Raw genomic sequence first — 24,413 nt, 5'->3', positions numbered from 1 at the left:
AATGACCATAGCCTGCCTGTGCCTGTATTGTGGCCCGTGAACAGGGGGTCTGCAATATACAGGCACCAGCTGTGTGCGCACCTAATCAAGTAAATGGGTCTGAAATCTGAAAGCTACGGGTTGGTGCGGAATGGAAGAACAGATCGGAAACCTATTGAGTGCATCCATGGGTTTTCTGTCTATGCCTCCACATCTTGAAAAAGTACTGTCAGATGCAGATTTCAGACCCCATTTAAGGGAATGGGTTCACATCTGTAGACATTGGACACATGTCACGCCATGTTCATGGTCGTGACTCCTTGGGAGCTGCATGCAGTTGCCCGCGGTCTGGGTGTTTTGTCAACCGCAGCTGGGGGCTGTTTGTAGTTTGCCTCTAGTGCGGTTGCCACGAACAACAGGTGTTTGTTGGCAGTGTAGTAGCCTGAGCTGTTTGCTAGGCGTCTCACTGTTGATGCGTGCGGTTGCCTCTGCCTATGTGTGTCTGCATGTATGCACTTTCTATGTCTGGTGTGCACAGGGTTTTAGTTATGTGTGCACTTCCCCTTTATGTGGCTTTCTTCCCTTGCCTGGTGTATGAGTGTGTATGAGTGTGTGAACACTGGGTGCGTCTGCGTGTGGGTGTGGCCACTTTGGGCTATAAAGCTTCTGCTGAGAAGTCTGAGGGGTACTCCAGCCTTCTTGTTAAGCTGGAGTCATCCTCCTGGTTCCTTTACCATCTGCCAGTGTGGGCCACCCTTGTGGTCATAAGTTTATGCTACATGATGTTATTTTATGTTTATATGGTGTCTATGATTATTGCAGCTATGGATCTGGGTTCCTGTGTGTTTATGTATGTGTGCTCTGTCCTTTTATGTAGGGTGTGGACAGCAGCAGTTGAGCACGGGATCCAGTCAGTGTGTCTGTGGCAGGTAGGGGTGGAAGTCTTTCTCTCTTCTGCCATATCCATAGGCTGCTGATGTTTCTCTTCCCTTGCAGCTTGGCCAGTTTAGACTCCTGTCCGTCCGTATCCAGGAAGAACAGGTTGTCTTACCCAACTCCTAGCTCAGGGACCTGTCCAGGGCTAGTAGGGAAGCGAGGTTCCTGAGTATGAGCCCTCCTACCATCAGGGTTGGCTCATACAGCTAGGAGTCAGGGTCAGATTTGGGATGCGCTAGGAGGTGACCTGCTCCCTAATTCTGTTGTCCTGGTCAAGCAGCTTCCACTTAAGTTAACATCACACGGATTAGAGTTACCTCCACTTTAATCCGTGACACTGTCTGTGCCCGCGCATTGCAATGTATATATATATACACACACACACATATATATACATATACACATGTGTGTAAATATATGTATATAAATATGTATATATACATATTTGCATTTATATTAATGTATATATAGACATAGTAACATAGTATATAAGGCCGAAAAAAGACATTTGTCCATCCAGTTCGGCCTGTTATCCTGCAAGTTGATCCAGAGGAAGGCAAAAAAAAAAAAAACTGTGAGCAAGAAGCCAATTTTCCCCACTTAAAGGCTAAAAAATCCTTCCTGACTCCAATCAGGCAATCAGAATAACTCCCTGGATCAACGACCCCTCTCTTGCAGCTACAGCCTGTAATATTATTACACTCCAGAAATACATACAGACCCCTCTTGAATTCCTTTATTGTACTCACCATCACCACCTCCTCAGGCAGAGAGTTCCATAGTCTCACTGCTCTTACCGTAAAGAATCCTCTTCTATGTTTGTGTACAAAGCTTCTTTCCTCCAGACGCAGAGGATGTCCCCTCATCACAGTCCTGGGGATAAATAGATGATGGGATAGATCTCTATACTGACCCCTGATATATTTATACATAGTTATTAGATCTCCCCTTAGTCGTCTTTTTTCTAAAGTGAATAACCCTAATGTTGATAATCTTTCAGGGTACTGTAGTTCCCTCATTCCAGTTATTACTTTAGTTGCCCTCCTCTGGACCCTCTCCAGCTCTGCTATGTCTGCCTTGTTTACAGGAGCCCAGAGCTGTACACAGTACTCCATGTGTGGTCTGACTAATGATTAGTAAAGTGGCAGGACTATGTTCTCATCACGGACATCTATGCAACCATTATCTTTTTGGCCTTGGCAGCAGCTGCCTGACACTCGTTTCTATAACTTAGTTTGCTGTTCGCTAAAATTCCTATGTCCTTTTCCATGTCAGTGTTACCCAGTGTTTTACCATTTAGCATGTACTGGTGACTTGCATTATTCCTTCCCATGTGCATAACCTTACATTTGTCACCTCATCTGCCACTTCTCTGCCCAAGCCTCCAATTTATCCAGATCCCTCTGTAGTGGTATACTGTTCTCTTCAGTGTTAATTACTTTACACAGTTTAGTGTCATCTGCAAAAATTAATATTTTACTATGCAAGTCTTCTACAAGGTCATTAATAAATATATTGAAGAGAATAGGGCCCAATACTGACCCCTGAGGTACCCCCCTAGTGACAGTGACCCAATCTGAGTATGTACCGTTAATAACCACCCTCTGTTTTCTATCATTGAGCCAGTTACTTACCCACTTACAGACGTTTTCTCCCAGTCCGAGCATTCTCATTTTATATACTAACCTTTTATGTGGTACAGTGTCAAATGCTTTGGAGAAGTCCAGATACACGACATCCATTGATTCGCCGCTGTCAAGTCTAGAACTTACCTCCTCATAGAAACTGATTTAATTAGTTTGACATGACCAATGCTTGTTTTAATTGAGATCCTCCAAGATAGCATCTCTTAGAAAACTTTTAAACAGTTTACCCACGACATACACTCACCTAAAGAATTATTAGGAACACCATACTAATACGGTGTTGGACCCCCTTTTGCCTTCAGAACTGCCATAATTCTACGTGGCATTGATTCAACAAGGTGCTGATAGCTCTAAAGTACCTCTTCAGCTGAATTTTTTTCTCAGCATTTTTTTTTCTCCATAGCCACATGGATTTCTAAAAAAAGAAATATCCAATTTATTCTGCACCCAAAAATACAATGCTAGTGCAAGGATTGTAAAAAAGGGGTGCTCCCTAGGGAAATAACATTGAACAAATGTTTAAATGTGAACCAAGTCAAAAGGAACAGTAACCTGCTATGCTCATTAAATAAACAGACACAACCAAAGCTGCACCACTCCAAAGCAGAAAAAAATGCTCCTTGTAAGGACTTCCAAAACAATACATTTTGCCTCTGGTCCAGTCGGTGTCTTTGTTAGGTCTGATAAAGGCAGATGACCAGTGTTGAAATGTGTTGTCTTAAATAAAATCATCATTCTAGGAAGTCCTGTTGCTGGGCATCTTTTGCCATTATCTTCAGCAGCAAATGAAGCAGCGCCCAAATGAAGAATTTTGTATAGATAACTAAAGACATTACTACAATGCAACTTTCAGCAGTACTGATTCAATCTTGATAAAAGTCAATCTTCATCGCTGATTATAAATAGTCCATTGACTTTAGCAAAGATATATTGGAGTTTGGTATTAATTGCAATCAGCGATTCTAAATTTTAATTTGTAGCATGTTGCGTTTAGTGTCTAACATAATTGGATAATATATCTTTATTTTGATAGGGAGATTCTGGACAGCCTGGTATTCCTGGATCCCCTGGACAGCCCGGTCCAGATGGTAAGCCTGTGAGTACTAAAACATTGTTATAAAAATGTATAATAGATGTTCAGATTTTCCCTTGTTTCTTGTGTATCCTGCAATCAAGCACATGCATATGTTGCATAGGTCAGAAGATACCTTTGCTTTACTCTCAGTGGTATTGTTAAAATTAAAGCATATAAAACAAAATCCATAACATTTAATGACAGTCTATTACTTACAGAGTTTTTATTTTATTACTAAGGCATTTTTGGCATATTATCAGAAGAAGGGGTCCTACATATTTGTCTTTTAGTTTAGTGAGTGTTGCTTTCTTGTCATGTACCCTCAACAATACATGAATTTCTGCTTGTAACAGGTTTCTTAGACCTTGATATCTTAGTAGCATATTACTCATTTACATTACATTTCTGAATTTACCCTTTAGAATGATCCAATATGCTGATCATAATTTTCTGTATGTGAGCATAAAATGGTCTATTCCTGATTTTTTAAAAAATATTAATTTTGGAATTATGGTTTAGTTAGTATTATTTCTTTGAGTATATTTACGGTGCAGTTTATCCACTCTGAATATAAAAAAATGAAGGAAAGTATTAGGATCTTTTTACAATTGGAAATAAAATGTCAATTTAAATTGATGTGTTTTGCCATCTACAAGAAGGAAAACTCCTTTTGCGCTTCAGGAACAATTCAATGTTGCCTAATTGGTAGCTAGGATACTGGACGTTTTGAGAAAATAACTGGAAATGTTTCTGGTCCAGAGACTATGCTCAGTATATTAACATGGTTTAATTAACTATTTCTGGTAATCACAGACATGATTCTCTGGTTTTATCACTATCTTGATATTTTTTACATTTGATTGTTTTTATGCAATGTATTTGATTCATTTGTTGAATGCATATTGCAAGTCATGTTGGTCCTCAGTTAATGTAGTTCTGAATGCACCAAATACTGTAAGGTTATGGCCACATGGTCAAGTTGCTGTATGTAGTTTTGAAAGCCAAAACTACAAGTGAATAAAAAAAAGAGCAGAAGTCATATCTGTCCTTTATACTTTCTCTCATTTTGATACACTTGTGATTTTGGTTTGCAAAATTGCATGCAGAAAACTGACCGTGTGGCCATACCTTAATAGATTACAACTGGTAGGTTTCAGTGCAGAAACCAGTAGATGTTATAGCCACTAGGCTATAGTCTTGCTGGTCTCAACACAGAAGATGAAAACTTGGTCATTTTGGATTTCCCATGAGGTAAGTAGCTTCACAGTTATGCATTGCTATGGGGAAGGTACAATTGCTAGGGGCTGAAGCATAAGCTTGCAAATGGAAGATGTGATGTAAGCACACCAGATATTTATCGAAGAAATGGAGGCACATCTCTATCTAATATTTATTGAGGCACATCTCTATCTAAACAGGAGGTTAATGATCTTGTCAAATTATACCGACATATGCAACAGGCATGCTTTGTCTCTTAAATTGGGTCAATAAAAACTCTGAATGCTATTTGGAATGTGAGCATGTCTTGCATTTTAAGTATTTGTGTCCTAAAATACCCAGTCACCTTCATGTTAGGTCAGAAAAAATCTTTATAATTTTACATCCATGCCATTGCTGAACCATTTTGTACTGTAATTGCCTGTGTACACAACTTTGTTATAGGAGATATATTAATATGATGAACTGTGACCCAAAAGTGTAAGTCTCAAAGTAATTGTTTCATCACTTGAACCCCTTCCGGACCTCCACTTTATATGTATGGTGGAAGTCCAGTCTTTAAAGATGGTGCCCACTCGCGAGTACTATGGGCACCATAACCACCAGGTTTGGCAGATGCCAGCTGTAAGCTTCCTGGCCTGGGCCACCTTCCCCCATCTCAGCCAGGGTGACTTAAAAAAAAAAAGTTTTTAAAAAAAGTTATAAAAAATGTGAAAAAATAAAATTATGACCATTTCTCTAGAATAAAAAATAAACAATACAAAAATTAAACATCATGGGCATCTCATATCCAAAAATGCTTGTAGTATTAAAGTATAAAACAATATTCATCTTATACAATGAATGGCATAATGGAAAAAATCAAAATGGTCAATTTGACTTTTTTTTCTGTCATTTTACTTCCCAATACAATTGAATAAAAAGTGATCAAAAAGCCATACACACTCCAAAATGGTATCAATAAAAACTACAGATTGTCCCGTAAAAAATTAGACTCACACTTCTCCATAAACATAACTATAAAAAGTTATAGGGGTCAAAATATGGCAATAAAAAGAAATATTATATTTTTTTTTTACAAATGTTTATTTTTTTCAGTATTAAAACACAAAAAACTATATAAATATGTCTAGAACCTACTCAGAGAAACTGATTGGGGTCTGCTATGTCTATTACATTACTTAATTCTCTTAGGAGATTGAAGGTGTATGCCATCTGGACCCGGTGATTTGTCTATTTGTCTGCTACAGTACTTACTAGGTCAGGACACATTTAATGGGAAGTTTACTTTGGCACTATGTATTTCATCTGACATTTCATTTTCCTCAGTGAACCCAGTGGAAAAATATTATTTAATAAATTCCCTTTCTGCCCATAACCCTCTACAACTCCTCCCTCATCACTCTTTAAAGGGCCAACTCTTTGAGGTTTAACATTTTTTACCATTAGTGTAATTGCTTTACTCTCTTTGGCAATCAGCCTCTCTGTCTCCAGCTTGGATGCCTTTATCTGTCTTTTGCATTTTAAATGTTTTCACCTTAGTTTTTTTAGTGCTTATTCACTACTTCCCTAATTTAGTAATTTAAACTCTTTCTTTTTGTCATCTATTGCCCCCTTTATATTTCTACCTATCAACGTTACTCATGTTTTTCTTGTTCCTGATCTTTTTATTCCCATAAAGTATGTACTTTTCACAATGAGAGTTTATGATTCTTTAAAAAAAATATCCCATTTTGTGGCTGTATTTTTTATTTTTGAGGACATTGTCTCAGTTACTGAGGCTAATAGCCTCTTTAAGCTGGTCAAATGTTGCTTTTTGGACATTCAGCGTTTTGTGCCTCACTTAAAGAATACTCTTAAATGACTGAAACATACCCTAGTTCTGTAGGAATCCTTCTTTCCTTAATGCTGGCAGCAAGAACTCATCTTTGGAATGTAGTCTTGCATATGAGCAAATAAATTCAAACCAAATATCAGTCTTCAGTCCTTACTGTATTTGTTCTGCACCCCAGCCTTAGTTTTTATGTACAAATAGAAAGTGAGCCTCCTGGCTTTGTTTCCATTCTGGTGCAATGCTTTTTAGCAATGCTTCCATATAGGCCATAACTAATTAGAGATGAGCGATTTTCACAAAATTTGATTGGTGTTAGTTCTAAATCAATGCTACCCAAATTAAAAGTGCTCACGTTGGCCTAAAAATTTGTGTATGACTCTGAGGTATAATATTTTATCTCAAGAGTATCTCATGTTGGGTCAGGCACTTGAGAATCTGAGTCAGTAATCAGGCAGAGATTGATATACGGGCAGACAAATGGAACTGAACACATTTGCAGAGACTAGCAAGCTAGAAACATCTATTGCTCAGGCATCTTTTCGTAAGGGAAGGTGCCTTACCACTTCACATCCAGGCCATTTACCCCCTTCTTGACAGAGCCTATTTTTGCAAATCTGACATGTTTCACTTTATGTGCTAATAACTTTGGAACACTTTTACTTATCCAAGCCATTCTGAGAGTGTTTTCTCTTGACACATTGTACTTCATAGCGCAAACCAGACAGCTCACTATTCTACAATTACGTTGCACGAGAAGGGGAAACCCCATCAACTAATTCAAAGAAAGTTCCCAGCAAATGTGTTGATTTTTCAATCAATGATATTCTTTTATTCCATGTAATGAAGTAAATATACAGAATGCGTTTTGGCCCGTCCAGCCTTCCTCAACTGCATGATACTGAATAGCAGCATACATATATATATATATATATATATATAGACACCTAATCCCCATCACTTAATCATGACATCATCAGAAAATCAGAAAATAACTTAAACATGTGATCCAGAAAATAACTTAAACATGTGATCACATGTTTAAGTTATTTTCTGATTTTCTAATTGATGATGTCATGATTAAGAGATGAGTATTAGGTGTCTATAAATATGTATATGCTTCTATTCAGTATTATGCAGTTGAGGAAGGCTGGATGGGCCAAAAGGCATCCTGTACAGGTCCTTCTAAAAAAATTAGCATATTGTGATAAAGTTCATTATTTTCTGTAATGTACTGATAAACATTAGACTTTCATATATTTTAGATTTATTACACACAACTGAAGCTTTTATTGTTTTAATATTGATGATTTTGGCATACAGCTCATGAAAACCCAAAATTCCTATCTAAAAAAATTAGCATATCATGAAAAGGTTCTCTAAACGAGCTATTAACCTGATCATCTGAATCAACTAATTAACTCTAAACACCTGCAAAAGATTCCAGAGGCTTTTAAAAACTCCCAGCCTGGTTCATTACTCAAAACCGCAATCATGGGTAAGACTGCCGACCTGACTGCTGTTCAGAAGGCCATCATTGACACCCTCAAGCAAGAGGGTAAGACACAGAAAGAAATTTCTGAATGAATAGGCTCTTCCCAGAGTGCTGTATCAAGGCACCTCAGTGGGAAGTCTGTGGGAAGGAAAAAGTGTGGCAGAAAACGCTGCACAAAGAGAAGAGGTGACCGGACCCTGAGGAAGATTGTGGAGAAGGACCGATTCCAGACCTTGGGGGACCTGCGGAAGCAGTGGACTGAGTCTGGAGTAGAAACATCCAGAGCTACAGGTGCCGCATTCTTCAGGTCAAGCCACTTTTGAACCAGAAACAGCGGCAGAAGCGCCTGACCTGGGCTACAGAGAAGCAGCACTGGACTGTTGCTCAGTGGTCCAAAGTACTTTTTTCGGATGAAAGCAAATTTTGCATGTCATTCGGAAATCAAGGTGCCAAAGTCTGGAGGAAGACTGGGGAGAGGGAAATGCCAAAATGCCTGAAGTCCAGTGTCAAGTACCCACAGTCAGTGATGGTCTGGGGTGCCATGTCAGCTGCTGGTGTTGGTCCACTGTGTTTTATCAAGGGCAGGGTCAATGCAGCTAGCTATCAGGAGATTTTGGAGCACTTCATGCTTCCATCTGCTGAAAAGCTTTATGGAAATGAAGATTTCATTTTTCAGCATGACCTGGCACCTGCTCACAGTGCCAAAACCACTGGTAAATGGTTTACTGACCATAGTATTACTGTGCTCAATTGGCCTGCCAACTCTCCTGACCTGAACCCCATAGAGAATCTGTGGGATATTGGGAAGAGAAAGTTGAGAGACGCAAGACCCAACACTCTGGATGAGCTTAAGGCCGCTATCGAAGCATCCTGGGCCTCCATAACACCTCAGCAGTGCCACAGGCTGATTGCCTCCATGCCACGCCGCATTGAAGCAGTCATTTCTGCAAAAGGATTCCCGACCAAGTATTGAGTGCATAACTGAACATAATTATTTGAAGGTTGACTTTTTTTGTATTAAAAACACTTTTCTTTTATTGGTCGGATGAAAAATGCTAATTTTTTTAGATAGGAATTTTGGGTTTTCATGAGCTGTATGCCAAAATCATCAATATTAAAACAATAAAAGGCTTGAACTACTTCAGTTGTGTGTAATGAATCTAAAATATATGAAAGTCTAATGTTTATCAGTACATTACAGAAAATAATGAACTTTATCACAATATGCTAATTTTCTTAGAACAACCTCTATATTTACTTCATTTCATGGAATAAAAGAATATAATGGATTGGAAAATCAACACATTTGCTTGGATTATTATTTGAAACATTGTACTTCATGACAGTGGTAAATTTGAGTTGATATTTTTCAACTTTATTTAGAAAATAATCCCAAATTTACCAAACATTTTGAAAAATTCTAAATTTTCAAAATTTGATTTCTCTGCTTTTAAAACAGAAAGTGATTCCTCATAAAATATTTATTACTTAACATTCACCATGTGTCTACTTTATGTTGGCATTATTTTGTAAATGTCATTTAATTTTTTTAGGACTTTAGAAGGCTTAGAATTTTAGAAGCAAACTCACTTTTTAAGGACCAGTTCAGGACTGAAGTCACTTTGTGGGGCTTACATAGTGTAAACCCCCCATAAATGACCCTATTGTAGAAACTACACCCTCAAGTTACACAAAACTGATTTTATAAACTTTGTTAACCTCTTAGGTGTTCCACAAGAATAAAAGGAAAATGGACATTTCTAATTTAACTTTTTTGGCAGATTTTCCATTTGAATCTTTTTTTTTTCTTTAACACATAGAGGATTAACAGCCAAATAAAACTCAATATTTATTACCCTGATTCTGCAGTTTTCAGAAACACCCCACATGTGGTTGTAAATTGATTTAAAGGCACACGGCAAGGCGCAGAAGAAAAGGAGCACCATATGGTTTTTGGAAGGCAGATTTTGCTGAACTGGTTTTTAGATGCCATGTCCCATTTGAAGCCCCCCTGATGCACCCTTGCAGTAGAAACTCCCAAAAAGTGATCCTATTTTGGAAACTAGGGGATAAGGTGCCAGTTTTATTGGTACTATTTTGGGGTACTTATGATTTTTAATTGCTCTATATTATGTTTTGCAACATTATGTGAGGCAGTGTAACCAAAAAATGGCTGTTTTGGCACAGTTTTTATTTTTTACAACATTCATATGACAGAGTAGATCATGTGCTATTTTTATAGAGCAGGTTGTTAAGGATGCAATGATATCAAATATGTCTACTTTGTTTGTTTCAGTTTTACATAATAAAGCATTTTTGAAAAAATAATTATGTTTTTGTGTCTCCATTTTCTGAACGCCATATTATTATTTTTTTCTGCCGATCGTATTGTGCAGGGGCTCCTTTTTTGCAGAAAAAGTTGATGTTTTTATTGGTACTATTTTTGGGTACATATGATTTTTTGATCATTCATTATTACACTTTATGGGGCAAGGTGACCCAAAAATTGGTTGTTTTAGCAGTTTTTATTTATTTATTTTTACAGCGTTCACCTGAGGGATTAGGTCATGTGAAATTTTTATAGAGCTGGTTGTTACGGATGTGGCAATACCTAATATGTCTACTTTTTTAAATTAATTTCACTTTAACACAATAATAGCAGTTTTGAAGCAAAGAAAATAACATATTTCTGTGTCTCCATTGTCTGAGAGTCATAGTTTTTTATATTTTTTGACCGATTGTCTTAGGTAGGTTCTCATTTTCTGCAGGATGAGGTGATGGTTTCAATGGTACTATTTTGTGGGGGCATGCGCCTTTTTGATGGCTTGGTGTTGCAATTTTTGTGATTAAGGTGACAAAAAATAGCTTTTTTGCACTATTTTTATTTTTACTTTTACTTGAGGGGTTAGGTCATGTAATATTTTTATAGAGCTGGTTGTTACGGATGTGGCAATATCTAATATGTATACTTTTTTATTAATTTAAATTTAACACAATAATAGCATTTTTGAAACAAAAAAATGATGTTTTAATGTCTCCATGTCTCCACTTGGTTCCGAATCCAGCCAAATACAGTAAAAGGGATGGAACGGAAGACATCCTAATGCATACTGAACGGATTGCATTTCATTCAGAATGCATTAGGATAAAACTGATGTGTTTTTTTTCCGGTATTGAGCCCCTATGACAGAACTCGATACCAGAAAATCGGTGTGAAAATACCCTTAATTGTGACCTCTGGGGTACATTTACCTTCACTTTTTTTTTTCACTATTGATTTCTCCTGTAACTGGGGCTGACATAGTAGCCCCAGTTACAGGGGAAATACAGCTCCCAGATAGGCTGTACAGCAGAATACATCGCTGTATAGAACCAGTGCAGGGCTGATCGAGGTCTATGGAAGACCCGACAGCTCCTGCACTCTCCCGGCCCCGGCAGTCACATGACCACAGGGCCGGGACAGGAAGCGCATAGTGCTTCCTGATATGTATGTACTGATCTGTATACAGAGATCTAGAAGGCAGAAATGTCACTGCCTTCTCTCTGGGTTGCCCTGCTGTCACTGACAGTGTGCCCCACGCTCGGCAGCTGCATAATAATCGTGCAGCTGTCATCTCTGAATGGATGTCCCAGAACGTCCATTCTGAGATAAACATCCACCCATAGGACGTTTACATCCTATGGGCGGATGTGAAGTGGATAAGTACCCAGAGGTGGCCGGCCATAGGCCAGGGAAAAATTAGGGCACACGTGTGCTGGCTCTTCAAGTGTCAGGGAGCTTGCGTGAGTGCATTATGGGCAGAGAGGAGAGCCATCGCCAGCAAGTGCAGGCCAAGGCCTGTAGCAGAAGATGGAAACACAGGACTCCAGCAGGTAGGCCTACTGTTAGAGGGCACAGAAGGGCCAGGGGGCTTCGACTGTCCAAGAGTAACAAAAGCAATAGCATTAAGGAGCAGCAGGCTCAGGCTTTCAACATAACACTTTCAGCACAAAATGCAATGTTAAGCCAGTCATCTTGAGAGAAAATGCTATAGTGAAGCTTAGGAGAGCATTTTACTAGTTTCCACATATAATTACTGTTATGGAATCGCTGTCAATGCAAAATTGTTCCAAAACCACAAATATCATTCTAGAAATGAAGCCACAAATGAAGTTTTATTTCTGTACAAATAACAAATATCTATTCATAAATACATACTACTTTACTATTGAGATAACTGTTCACAGTCTTACTTTCATAGTCATAGTGCTTGATTATTACACAGGCTCTAAGCCTTCATACAAATGAAACTATATAGTCATATTGTAACAGTAGGTATTCAGTGAAGCTCTGAATTCCACTCACATCACTGTCCCTACCTATTTGCACAATCTGTCTTAGATGAGCCAGGAAGATTACAATAAATGTAGTGACAGACAGGCACAAATGTTACAGAAACACTGAAAGGCAGGATGAATCAGCCAGACTGGATCAAAACGAGGAGCGATAAAATAAAAAACAGAATCAAGTCAGCAGACATAGATCAGAAACTGTACTGCGCCGAGCTCAATACCGGGATAGTCCATCAATCCAGAACGGATGCCAAAAATGAGAAATGATACCAAGCCAGGGTCAACACTAGGAGAGCATGTTGAGTAAAAATCGGAATCCAAGAGCAGGGTCGAAGGGATAGTCAAAGTCAGAAATCCAAAATACATATACCAAATTCGCTAGTGAGTTAAAGGATTACCAATCACAGACACTTAGCGATGTCAGGAACCCGGTAAAACAAGCTGCCCATTACAGTATGGGGTGACACCTTGAGTCTGATTGATCTGACATCCCACATGAGATGGAAGTGACCAGAATAGATCATAAATGAATGTTATAGTTTATATCATGTAAACCCTGACTGCATGACTTCCCACTAGGTGGCAGCACTGGACGCCTTTGCCATGGCAACCATCAGGTGCTGCAATCACAGCGCTGCAGCCCTGATGGTGGCGAGAGGGAGCTCCCTCCCTCTGTTAACCCCATGGATGCCGCAACCGCGGCATCTATGGGGCTACAGGAGAGTGTCAGCATAGAGCTGACACTCTCTGCTGATGGCGGCGGCTCAGTAATGGAGCCGCCGCCATCACACACAGAATGTGGAATCGGGGGCAGTGCTGGAAAGGGGGGGGGGTCGGGGGGTACTGACTACAATGGGGCAGGAGGGGCAGCTAGAAAATTAATGCATGGGGCGGGGAGGGGGCGGATCGCATGCCATCAGGGCAGGAGATGAGCGCAGGAGAGGGTCACAGATCGGCGGGGCACAGAGGGGCACCAAGGGCTTGGAGTGGCATAGATCGGGGGGCATGAGGAACACTATCGGCTTTCAGGCTCTGATCTGCAGAGCGCAGATCAGAGCCTGAAACCAGCATTTTAACACTGCCGCGATCCGATTGGTTAGTCTGCACAGACTAACCAATCGGATTGATTGCCGGCAAGGGGCCACTCTGATTGGTCCCTTGGTCCACTCTGATTGGTCCGTGACAGCATACAGGGCAGGGGCAGAAGCTTTAATCCAAGCGCTTTGCAGCGCTTGGATTAAAGAGCTGCCAGAACGTATATATACGTGGTAGCTTCACGGGGTATGTGCAGCTATCACGTATATATACACATTGCGGTCGTGAAGGGGTTAAGGACCGGGCCATTTTTTGCAAATCTGACCAGTGTCACTTTATGTGGTGATAACTTTAAAACATTTTGACTTATCCTGGCCATTCTGAGATTGTTTTTCGGCACATGTTGTACTTCATGACACTGGTAAAATGAAGTAAAAAATAAATAAAATTATTTATAGAAAAATAGCAAATTTACCAACAAATTTTAAAAAATAGCAAATTTCCAAGTTTCAATTTCTCTACTAATATAATACATAGTAATACCTCCAAACATAGTTATTACTTTACATTCCCCATATGTCTACTTCATGTTTGCATCATTTTGGGAATGATATTTTATATTTTGGGGATGTTACAAGGCTTAGAAGTTTGGAAGCAAATCTTGAAATTATTCTGAAATTTTCAAAAACCCAATTTTTAGGGACCAGTTCAGGTCTGAAGTCACTTTGTGAGGCTTATATAATAGAAACCACCTAAAAATGACCCCATTCTAGAAACGACACCCCTCGAGGTATTCAAAACTGATTTTACAAATGTTGTTAACCATTTAGGTGTTCCACAAGAGTTATTGGCAAATAGAGATGTCATTTCAGAAATTCAATTTTTGGCCAAATTTTCCATTTTACAATTTTTTTCCAGTAACAAAGCAAGGGTTAACAGCCAAACAAAACTCATTATTTATGGCCCTGATTCTGTAGTTTACAGAAACACCCCATATGTGGTCATAAACTGCTGTATGGGCACATGGCAGGGCGCAGAAGGAAAGGAATGCCATACGGTTTTGAAAAGGCAGATTTTGCTAGACAGTTTTTTTGGACACTGTGTCCCATTTGAAGCCCCCCTGATGCACCCCTAGAGTAGAAACTCCATAAAAGTGACCCCATCTAAGAAACTACACCCCTCAAGGTATTCAAAAATGATTTTACAAATGTTTTTAACCCTTTAGGTGTTCCACAAGAGTTATTGGTAAATAGAGATGAAATTTCTGAATTTCAATTTTTGGGCAAATTTTCCATTTTACAATTTTTTTTCCAGTTACAAAGCAAGGGTTAACAGCCAAACAATACTCATTATTTTTTTGGCCCTGATTCTGTAGTTTACAGAAACACCACATATTTGGTCGCAAACTGCTGTACGGGCACACGGCAGGGCGCAGAAGGAAAGGACTGCCATACGGTTTTTGGAAGGCAGATTTTGCTAGACAGATTTTTTGGACACCATGTCCCATTTGAAGCCCCCCTGATGCACCCCTAGATTAGAAACTCCAAAAAAGTGACACCATTTTAGAAACTACGGGATAGGGTGGAAGTTTTGTTGGTACTAGTTTAGGGTACATATGATTTTTGGTTGCTCTATATTACACTTTTTGTGAGGCAAAGTAACAAGAAATAGCTTTTTTTGCACCGTTTTTTTTGTTATTTACAACATTCATCTGAAAGGTTAGATCATGTGGTATTTTTATAGAGCAGGTTGTCATGGACGCGGCAATACCTAAAATGTAAACAATTTTTATTTATTTATGTAAGTTTTACACAATGATTAAATTTTTGACACAAAATTATGTTTTAGTGTCTCCATAGTCTGAGAGCAATAGTTTTATCAGTTTTTGGGCGATTATCTTAGGTAGGGTCTCATTTTTTGTGGGATGAGATGACAGTTTTATTGGCACTATTTTGGGGGTGGATATGACTTTTTGATCGCTTGCTATTACACTTTTTGTGACATAAGATGACATAAAATGGATTTTTTACACCATTTTTATTCTAATTTTTTTACGATGCTCACCTGAGGGGCTAGGTCATGTGATATTTTTATAGAGCCAGTCGATACGGACATGGCGATACCTAATATGTATACTTTTTTTATTTATGTAAGTTTTACACAATGATTTCATTTTTTAAACAAAAAAAATCATGTTTTAGTGTTTCCATAGTCTAAGAGCCATAGTTTTTTCAGTTTTTGGGCGATTATCTTGGGTAGGGTATGATTTTTGCAGGATGAGATGACGGTTTGATTGGCGTTATTTTGGGGTGCATATGACTTTTTGATCGCTTGCTATTACACTTTTTGTGATGTAAGGGGAACAAAAATTGTTTATTTAGCACAGTTTTTTTTTTTACCGTGTTCATCTGAGGGGTTAGGTCATGTGATATTATTATAGAGCTGGTCGATACGGATGCGGCGATACCCAATATGTATACTTTTTTTATTTATGTAAGTTTTACACAATAATATCATTTTTGAAACAAAAATAAAATCATGTTATAGTGTCCCCATAGTTTTTTTATTTTTTGGGCCATTGTCTCATGTAGGGGCTCATTTTTTTGCGGGATGAGGTGACGGTTTGATTTGTACTATTTTTTTTATCACTTTTATTACCTTTTTTGGGAAGCAAAATTTCAATTTCCTGATAGTCTTTATTTTTTTATTTTTATGGCGTTCACCGTGCAGGGAAAGTAACATGACCGCTTTATAGATCAGGTCATTACGGCGCGGCGATACCTAATATGTGTAGTGTATTTTTATTTTTTTTTATTTAGTGATAAATGTGTTTTTATTATCTTTACTTTTTTTCACTTTTTTTTACATGCCTTTAGCATAGATCTGTTGCCATGAGAAGGTGTCCTGTTGCCATGGGAACCTTCCCCATCTGCCACAACTGAGCAGACGGGTAAGGGGAAGGAGGGGAGCTCCCTCCCTCTGTCACCTCATCGATCTGGGGGCTGCAAAGGCACAGCAGCCCCGCAATGGCAGAGGGAGGGATCTCCCTGACTTAACCCTTTTCATACAGCGGTCCGTATGGACCACTGTATGGAAAAGGTGAAACGGCTGACATCGCAGCGATGTCAGACGTTTATACCAGAGTGTCAGCAATGTGCTGACACTCTGGTATAAACCACTGACCACCAATGAAAATTCAAGAGGAGGCGGGCTGGGGATCGCGATCCTGCCTACCGCACCGCCCGCCTCCCGCAACTCCCGCAATGCCCGCAACGCCCGCCCCCCCCTGCACCCTGCCGACATAAAATCATTCAGGGGTGCAGGGGGGTTAAAAATATTTTACTTTGGCCATTTTAAAGGGACCGCAGGGATCAGAAACTACAGAAAGCGCTGCAAACCGCAGGTCTGAATTGACCTGCGGTTTGCAGCGATCGCCGATACGGGGGGGCCACAGGACCCCCCTCGGCATTGACCCTGGGTGCCTGGCTGTGTGTAACAGCCGGCACTCAGCGCTGTCACCATGTCTGCAGTTTAATACCATGACAAGTATACTCGTCCTGGAGCGCTAAGTATCAGTGCTCCAGGATGAGTATACTCGTCCTAGGTCCTTAACGTGTTAAACTTTCTTATTATTCTATGACAGATGAAGGTGTTTTAGGGGTGTGCCTACAGGAGGGGTGGAGCCTTCATACCCTGTCCACCTATTGTGGGGGAAGGGGGGATATATACTCCTGTGGATACTCACTCTGAACAGGTTATGACTAAGAACCATGTAAGGACCGAAACATGTTAACCGTCCACGGTGGTGGTTGTAGATTCATGCTGTACTTGATTCTATTTTGAAGACCAATAAAGATGAACAACCATGTGGATTTACTGTGTGCTGGAACATCTCCTTTTTTGTATTTCATAGGAATTAATAGAGAAGCTTACTTCCTGTTTACACAGCAGATGCTGTGGGATCCAGCTGGTCTCATTGATCGTCAAATAATAGAGGCTGAAATTGCATAGATATATAAGTTTGTTATGCAAACAATTATGCTGTATATACCAGCTCACTTACCATTGGGGGAAGGGGGGGTGGGGGTGGGGGGGGAAGCAATCTTTTCTGCATGTGCCTCTTTAAAGACAAATACTGTACTACTTCAGTTTTTTTAATCCTATCCTGGTTTTGACTGCATAAAAACCTGAATAAAACCTACATGTTTGATAGTTACATAGTTACATATACGGTTGAAAAAAGACATAAGTCCATCAAGTTCAACCAAGGGATCGGTGGGGATGCGAATACCAGAAGGAAGTGAGACTCAGATTTCTACACATGTTCATAAGCATTAATGTTGTTTACTTTTAAGAATTCATCTAAACCCTTTTTAAAACTATTCACTGTTCCTGCAGTGACCACGACCGGAGAAAGTCTATTCCACAGATTCACAGTTTTTACAGTAAAGAAGTTTGGACACTTTTGGAGACTGAACTTTTTCTTCTCCAGTCAGAGGCAGTGCCCCCTTGTCTTTTGAGGGCATTTTACATGGAGCAGTTTTTCACCGTATTTTTTGTATGGCCCATTTATATATTTGTACAGGATAATCATGTCCCCCCTTAGACGTCTCTTCTTAAGACTAAATAAATGTAATTCTTTAAATCTTTCTTCATCACTAAGACCCTCCATGCCCCTTATCAGTTTAGTCGCTCTCCTCTGTACTTTTTCCAGCTGCTGAGTGTCCTTTCTATGGACTGGTGCCCAGAACTGAACTGCATATTCCAGATGAGGCTGCACCAACGCTTTGTAAAGTGGTAATATTACATCCCTGCCCCACGAGTACATGCCTCGTTTAAATGCATGACAATATCCTGGTGACCTTAGAAGCAGCTGATTGACATTGTATGCTGTTATTTAATCTACCATCTACAAGGACACCCAAATCTTTCTCTATAAGTGACTCTCCCAGTGTTACATCCCCTAGGACATATGATGCATGGAGATTACTACCAAGATGCATACCTTTACATTTATCTACATTGAACCTCATTTGTCAAGTTGATGCCCAATCACTCACAGTGTTCAAGTCAGCTTGTATTTTATGGACATCTTCCATAGACTGCACAGTACTATACAGCTTAGTGTAGTCTGCAAAAATAGAAATGGTGCTATTAATCCCATCCTCGATATCATTAATAAATACATTAAATAATAGAGGACTCATCACTGAACCTTGAGGTACACCACTTATAACCTGGGACCATTCTAAATAGGAATCATTGACCACAACTCTCTGGACACGGTCCTTCAGCCAGTTTCCAATCCAATTACAGACTATACTTTACAAACCTATAGACCTTACTTTACCTATTGAACATCTATGAGGGACAGTATCAAAAGCAAAATCCAGAAACACTACATCCACAGCCACCCCTCTGTCCAGACTTCTACTCACCTCCTCATAAAAACAAATCAGGTTAGTCTGACAACTTCTGTCCTTGGTAAACCCATGTTGGTTATCACTCATAATATTATTTACAGTCACATACTCCTGTATATAGTCCCTTAAGAGTCCTTAAAGCATTTTTCCCACAACAGAAGCTAAACTAACTGATCTATAATTACCTGGGGAGGACCTAGATCCTTTTTTGAATATGGGCACATTTGCCTTGCACACTTGGCACTGAACCAGTTTCTAGAGAATGTTTAAAAATTATAAACAGGGGCACATCAATGATTGACCTGAGTACTTTAAGAACCCTTGGGTGTAATCCATCTGGACCCAGAGCCTTATTCACATTTATTTTTATTAAACTTAGCTTAGACCATATCTATAGTTAGCCAACTGAGTATATTACTGGATGTACTAACAGCCCAAGCACCACATATATCAGCTCTTTTCTCTTATTTTGTATATACAGAGCTAAAAAAAAAACATTTAGTAACTCTGCCTTTACTTTATCTTCAGTGACTAACCCCCCCTTTACCATTATTTAGGGGGCCTACCTGCTCAGACCTTGGTCCTTTAGCATTTATATATTTAAATAATGTTTTGGGATTTGTTTTGCTCTCTTTTGCCACCTGCTGTTCGTTAAATATTTTAGAAAATGTTATCTCCTTTTTACTGATTTTGTTAAGCCCTTTGTAAACTCCAAAGGCTATATCTGATACCACAGATTTGTATTTTTTAAATGTCCTTTTTTGTAATTTATTGCTCTTTTTACCGTCGCTGTAAGCTATGGGGGGGGGGGGGGGGTTTAATTTTAGCCGTTTATACTTGTTACCTGAAGGAATAAACTTTTTAGTGCAATTACGTAATGTTGATTTAAGGCTCTACCATTTATCCTCAGTATTATTATGTGACAGTAGCTGCTCCCAGTCTATGCCCTCAACCCAGGGAGGTTAGCCATTTTAAAATTCAGTGTTTTTGCTTTGCCTGACAGAGTTTGCTTCTTATAATGTAGGGGGAATATAATTATATTACTGTCACTATTACCTAGTGTTTCTCAAACAGTAACATTTCCAACAAGCTCTGCCTCATTAGAAATTACCAGATCCAACAGAACATCGCCCCTAGTGGGAGCTTCTACAAACTGGCCCATAAAGTTGTCCTGCAGCAAGTTGAGGAATTTTCTCCCCTTTGCAGTTGAGGAAGAACCATGACTCCAGTCAATATCTGGGAAGTTAAAATCTCCCATTATGACCACTGTACCAGCCTGTGCAGCCCGCTCTATTTGGTTATACAGTTGAGCTTTTATCTCCTCTGTGATGTTAGGGGGCCTATAGATTGCACCAAGTATTATTTGTGTTTGTATCCCTTTGAACTTCCACCCATAAGGTTTCCACATCCTCACCATCCGCACCCACAATTGCCTCTTTCACACTTGTCTTTAGATCTCTCCTCACATACAGGCACACACCACCACCTTTTCTATTGACCCTGTCTTTCTTAAATAGTGTAAAACTCTTAATATTAGCCCAGTCATGCGAAGAATCCAATCATCTACATCTATGTGTTCTTCTAGTACCATAGCCTCCAGCTCCCCAATTTTGCTAGTTAAACTTCTGGCATTTGTAAAAATACATTTTAAATTACTATTACCTATAAAGTGGATAGCACTCTTAAAATTTAAACTGATGTCTATTAAACAGTTATATAAATCACAGTTATATGCAGTGAGGTAAGAAATTGACAATGTGTTTTGCATTGTAAAACTGAATTAGATTTGCAAAGTTTCCATTGGCCTAGCGCCTTTAAATTACTGTGGAGCGAAGTGCGAGCTTATCTCAGTTCGGTTTGTGAATGGTTATTCTGGGCACTCTTGTTTCTATTCAGAAATGATAATCACTTACTCTGTGTGGTCTCAATGCAGTAATACATAGGTATGAGCCAGCTAGAAGAATAAACAGCCAATGTGGGCAAATTGTACTTAGCGTCTGATGTTTTGGAATTCATATTTAAATTAGTGGTAAGACTCACAGATTTACAATATTCTCTAAGGTTTCCTAAGGTCTGCGACTCATTTTTGTTGTCTCCGATTTTTTTTTTACCACACAAAATCTAAATTACACTGTGCAAATATGACTTCAAGGGGTTCTCTTATAGCATAATGTTATGACATAATTGCCAACTTTGTGGCATAGGCATCCAGGAGACAGTGGTTTGGTTCTAGATGCTCCTCTTTTTCAAGTCACTCACCCTTTACTAGTAGGCCCCTCACCCTTTACACTGCCCCTTACTGTGTGATTGCGCACCAGGGCAGGGAACAGGTTTCTGGGAAGGGAGGTTTCCCTTTTTCTAGGAGTTTCTTGGATGTTCCAGGACAGTTGACAGTGTTATGGCATATTGCTAGGATAGTTATCTAAGAAAGCTGTGTAGAAGTTTGCGTCTATCTATATATAGAACTATTAAGTTTATTAATCGATAGCGCTAAAATAGAAAAAAACGAAAAAACTTTATTAAGGTATCAATTTAAAACATCAATATGACCTGGCAACGGCCCAGGAAACCGTTTAAATGTTAAAGGTTGGGCTTATACTTTAACACTCTCACAGGCGATCATTCGCTTTTCATGTGTTATAACATATTCACCATATTTGGTTTACTTTGGAAGTTGATTGTCTCCACCACTTTAATAACCGTATGCCATATTACTCAACATGGACATTTTCTGTCCCACAAGTGACTCTGATTATGTCATTGTATTATCCTGAATATGGTCAAATAGTAACTTCAAAATTGCTTATTGTAGATTTGCTTGTTGTAAATTTACATGTTTACTTATGTCTCTATATGTCTGGATTATGAAAATTCTATAATAAGATATTTGACAAAAAAACTAAACATCAATATGAGATGGCTATCTGCCTTTAATAATCATATTATGAGGCAGCAAAAAAGTTTTCCTCTGCCTCAGACTTTGAAAGAAAAGAGGCTGCAATACAGCAAGCGGTGGAAAGTTTCACCAGCTTTCTGAAGGAAAGGAAGCATTATCAATTAATCAAAGACACTAGGGATTTCAGAGAGGGCAAGATCTTTGATTTTAATAAAACAAGAGCAAAAACAAATCCTGAAAGTGAAACAGATCTGTCCTCTTCTGAGTACGAAACTGACCCCGATACCAACATAGGCACTAGTGTTAGTGCAAGAGGGAGATATAGGTGTAGAGGCTGCAAACAGGACAGCAATCAAGGCCATGGCTATCCTTTGTCCTCCCTCAAGAGAGCATACCAGCATGCGGCAGGTTGCAATAGGGATAGTTTGCTACATCCCAAGAAACGGGAGATTGGAAAATACAGATTTTATTTCAAGACGCGTATCTTTCTTTACTGACCAAACCACAGCAGCAAAGAAAAAACTTGGGAGATTAGCATATCTCCATGGTAATAATCCCTCCTCCCTGCTCCCCTATAAATAGTCTCTGTAATAGGAAGCCTTCCTCTTTCTTTGCTGCTGCCACATCACTGTGTCCCTTACATTGTAGTGTCTTACTTGTTATTACATTTTAGTGTCTTATTTGGTGTTCTGTTGGTTCTTCCTTACAGGACGGGGTTTTCCCCCCTTTTTATTTATTCTTATTGTGTTATTTTCAGTTATTTTCTTGCCTGGGTCACCTTTTTTCCCTACAGGTTATTGCGCATTTCTGCCGCCCCTTGAACTCTTGCGCCAATGGCGTTTTCTTCCCCTGTTTCCTCGGGCTCTCCCTCTGGCCTCTTACTGTGCCCTATTTTTCTCGGCACATATTTCACTTGTTACCTTTTCCCCCTGTATTCCGGTTCTCTTCCGTCCGCTGATCCCGCTTAGTAGGCCGCGACCGAGGTCTCGCGGGATTCTCGGCGGCCATCTTTCTTCACCCTTCTCACTGTCTCTTGTTCGCGCCGCTCCTCCGCCTACTTCCGGTTTGCGGAGCGCGCGCTTCTCCTTGTTACGCCCCCTCTTCCTGCATTCCGTTTCAGCTCCACACACTGCCGCTGCGTCTTGTGGGGTAACTCAACCCAGTTAGGTTAGATTTTTCTGTCCCTTACTGTCTGTTTTTCTGGCCCTGGCTGCGGCACACTGTGCAATCAGTACTCCTATCAGGTTTACCCCATCAGGTTCATTACTTATTTTGCCTTGTTCCCTGCTGGTCTGCTCAATCATGTCCCAGTTGCCATCTATGTATGCGCAGACTGAGGTATCAGAAGTGGGGTCTCCCTCCCCTCCTGCGGCACCCGTTCCCAGTGGTTCCATTCCCACTATGGATCCGTCCCTGACGGATGCCTTCCAGCAATCGGTCTCAGAGGCAATCATGGCGGCAATCAGGTCTATGTCCCATTCCCTATATAAGTCTATTACTGAAGCCTTTATGGCACAGCCCCCTCCGCCTAGGGTTACTACCCATCAAGAGCCTGTTTCCCATCCTGCCTCCAGAACTGTGTTGACTAGTGTGTCTGCCACCCATGAGAGCGCTCCCGGATCGCGCAAAAGAGCCTTATCCCGCCAGGCAGAAAAGGCGAGAAGCTGGAAATGTGCCAGAGCACAAGCAGATTCTGTTTCCGGATCCGACTTCGGGTCCGATGATGAGGAGGCTAGATATGAGGATGTGGAATTCCCTGAGGCAGACCTGTCTGTCTCCCCGCCTGACCGACCCAGTCTCATGCCCTCCACTACTGCGGCAGGGACTTCGGCTTCAGAGGCTATACGCTTTTTGATCCCGATTCCTTGCACCACCCAAGGTCGGCTGAGTGGGTTCCTCTGGACCATGTAGCTCAGTATCTGGAATCGAGAGTCCGTTGCCCTCTTAGCAAGGAGGCGCGAAACAAATTGAAAGCCGAATGCCCTCGGACCTTGATAGCAAACAAGATTTGCAAGACTCCAGTCGTGGATCCTAAGATGGCTCAATTCCTATCCAAATCCGGCTGGAACCCCAGGAAGGGCTTAGAATCTGCCCTTAAAGCGTGCCAGAATAAACTCCTGGATGTGTTTGGCCCGCTAGCTAAGATTTTTGAAATGGCTGAGTCCGCCAGGGCGGCTAATGAGTTGGTTGACTCAGGAGGAGCTCCGTGGTTGGGCCCAACGGCCATATGTATAGCTGGCAATGTTAACACCTCCCTCTCAATTGAAAGACAGAAGGCTATTTTGTTTAAAATCGAGCCTAAGTTGGCTAACTGTCAGGTAGCGAAGCACAGGGCCTCCTCTTTGGTGACTCATTCATCAAAGATATGGGCAAGTTTGTGGGAGCTTTCACGGCACTTGATAAGGCCCAATCCTCGATGAAGAGGGTATTCCAACCTCGTTTTTCTAACAGGGCCGGCAGTTCCAGGGGCCGTCTGTCCGTCCGCTCCTCGTTTCAGACCCGGAGCTCGGATCGAGGTTCCTACAACCACCGCTCCTTTACACAGAG

At 40.2% G+C, this 24,413-nt stretch overlaps 1 protein-coding gene across 1 annotated transcript in view; it reads left to right on the top strand.

Moving 5' to 3' along the window:
• Positions 1 to 24,413, top strand: part of COL21A1 (collagen type XXI alpha 1 chain) — a 386,987-nt gene that overhangs the window by 260,720 nt on the left and 101,854 nt on the right. Inside the window, exon 10 of the mRNA XM_044289670.1 lies at positions 3,595 to 3,657. Coding sequence (XP_044145605.1) covers positions 3,595 to 3,657 — 63 coding nt within the window. The remainder of the gene's footprint in view (positions 1 to 3,594; positions 3,658 to 24,413) is intronic.

Source organism: Bufo gargarizans, chromosome 4 (genome assembly GCF_014858855.1).
Source record: "Bufo gargarizans isolate SCDJY-AF-19 chromosome 4, ASM1485885v1, whole genome shotgun sequence".
Taxonomy (NCBI): domain Eukaryota; kingdom Metazoa; phylum Chordata; class Amphibia; order Anura; family Bufonidae; genus Bufo; species Bufo gargarizans.
This window is presented reverse-complemented; position numbering and strand designations above follow the sequence as displayed.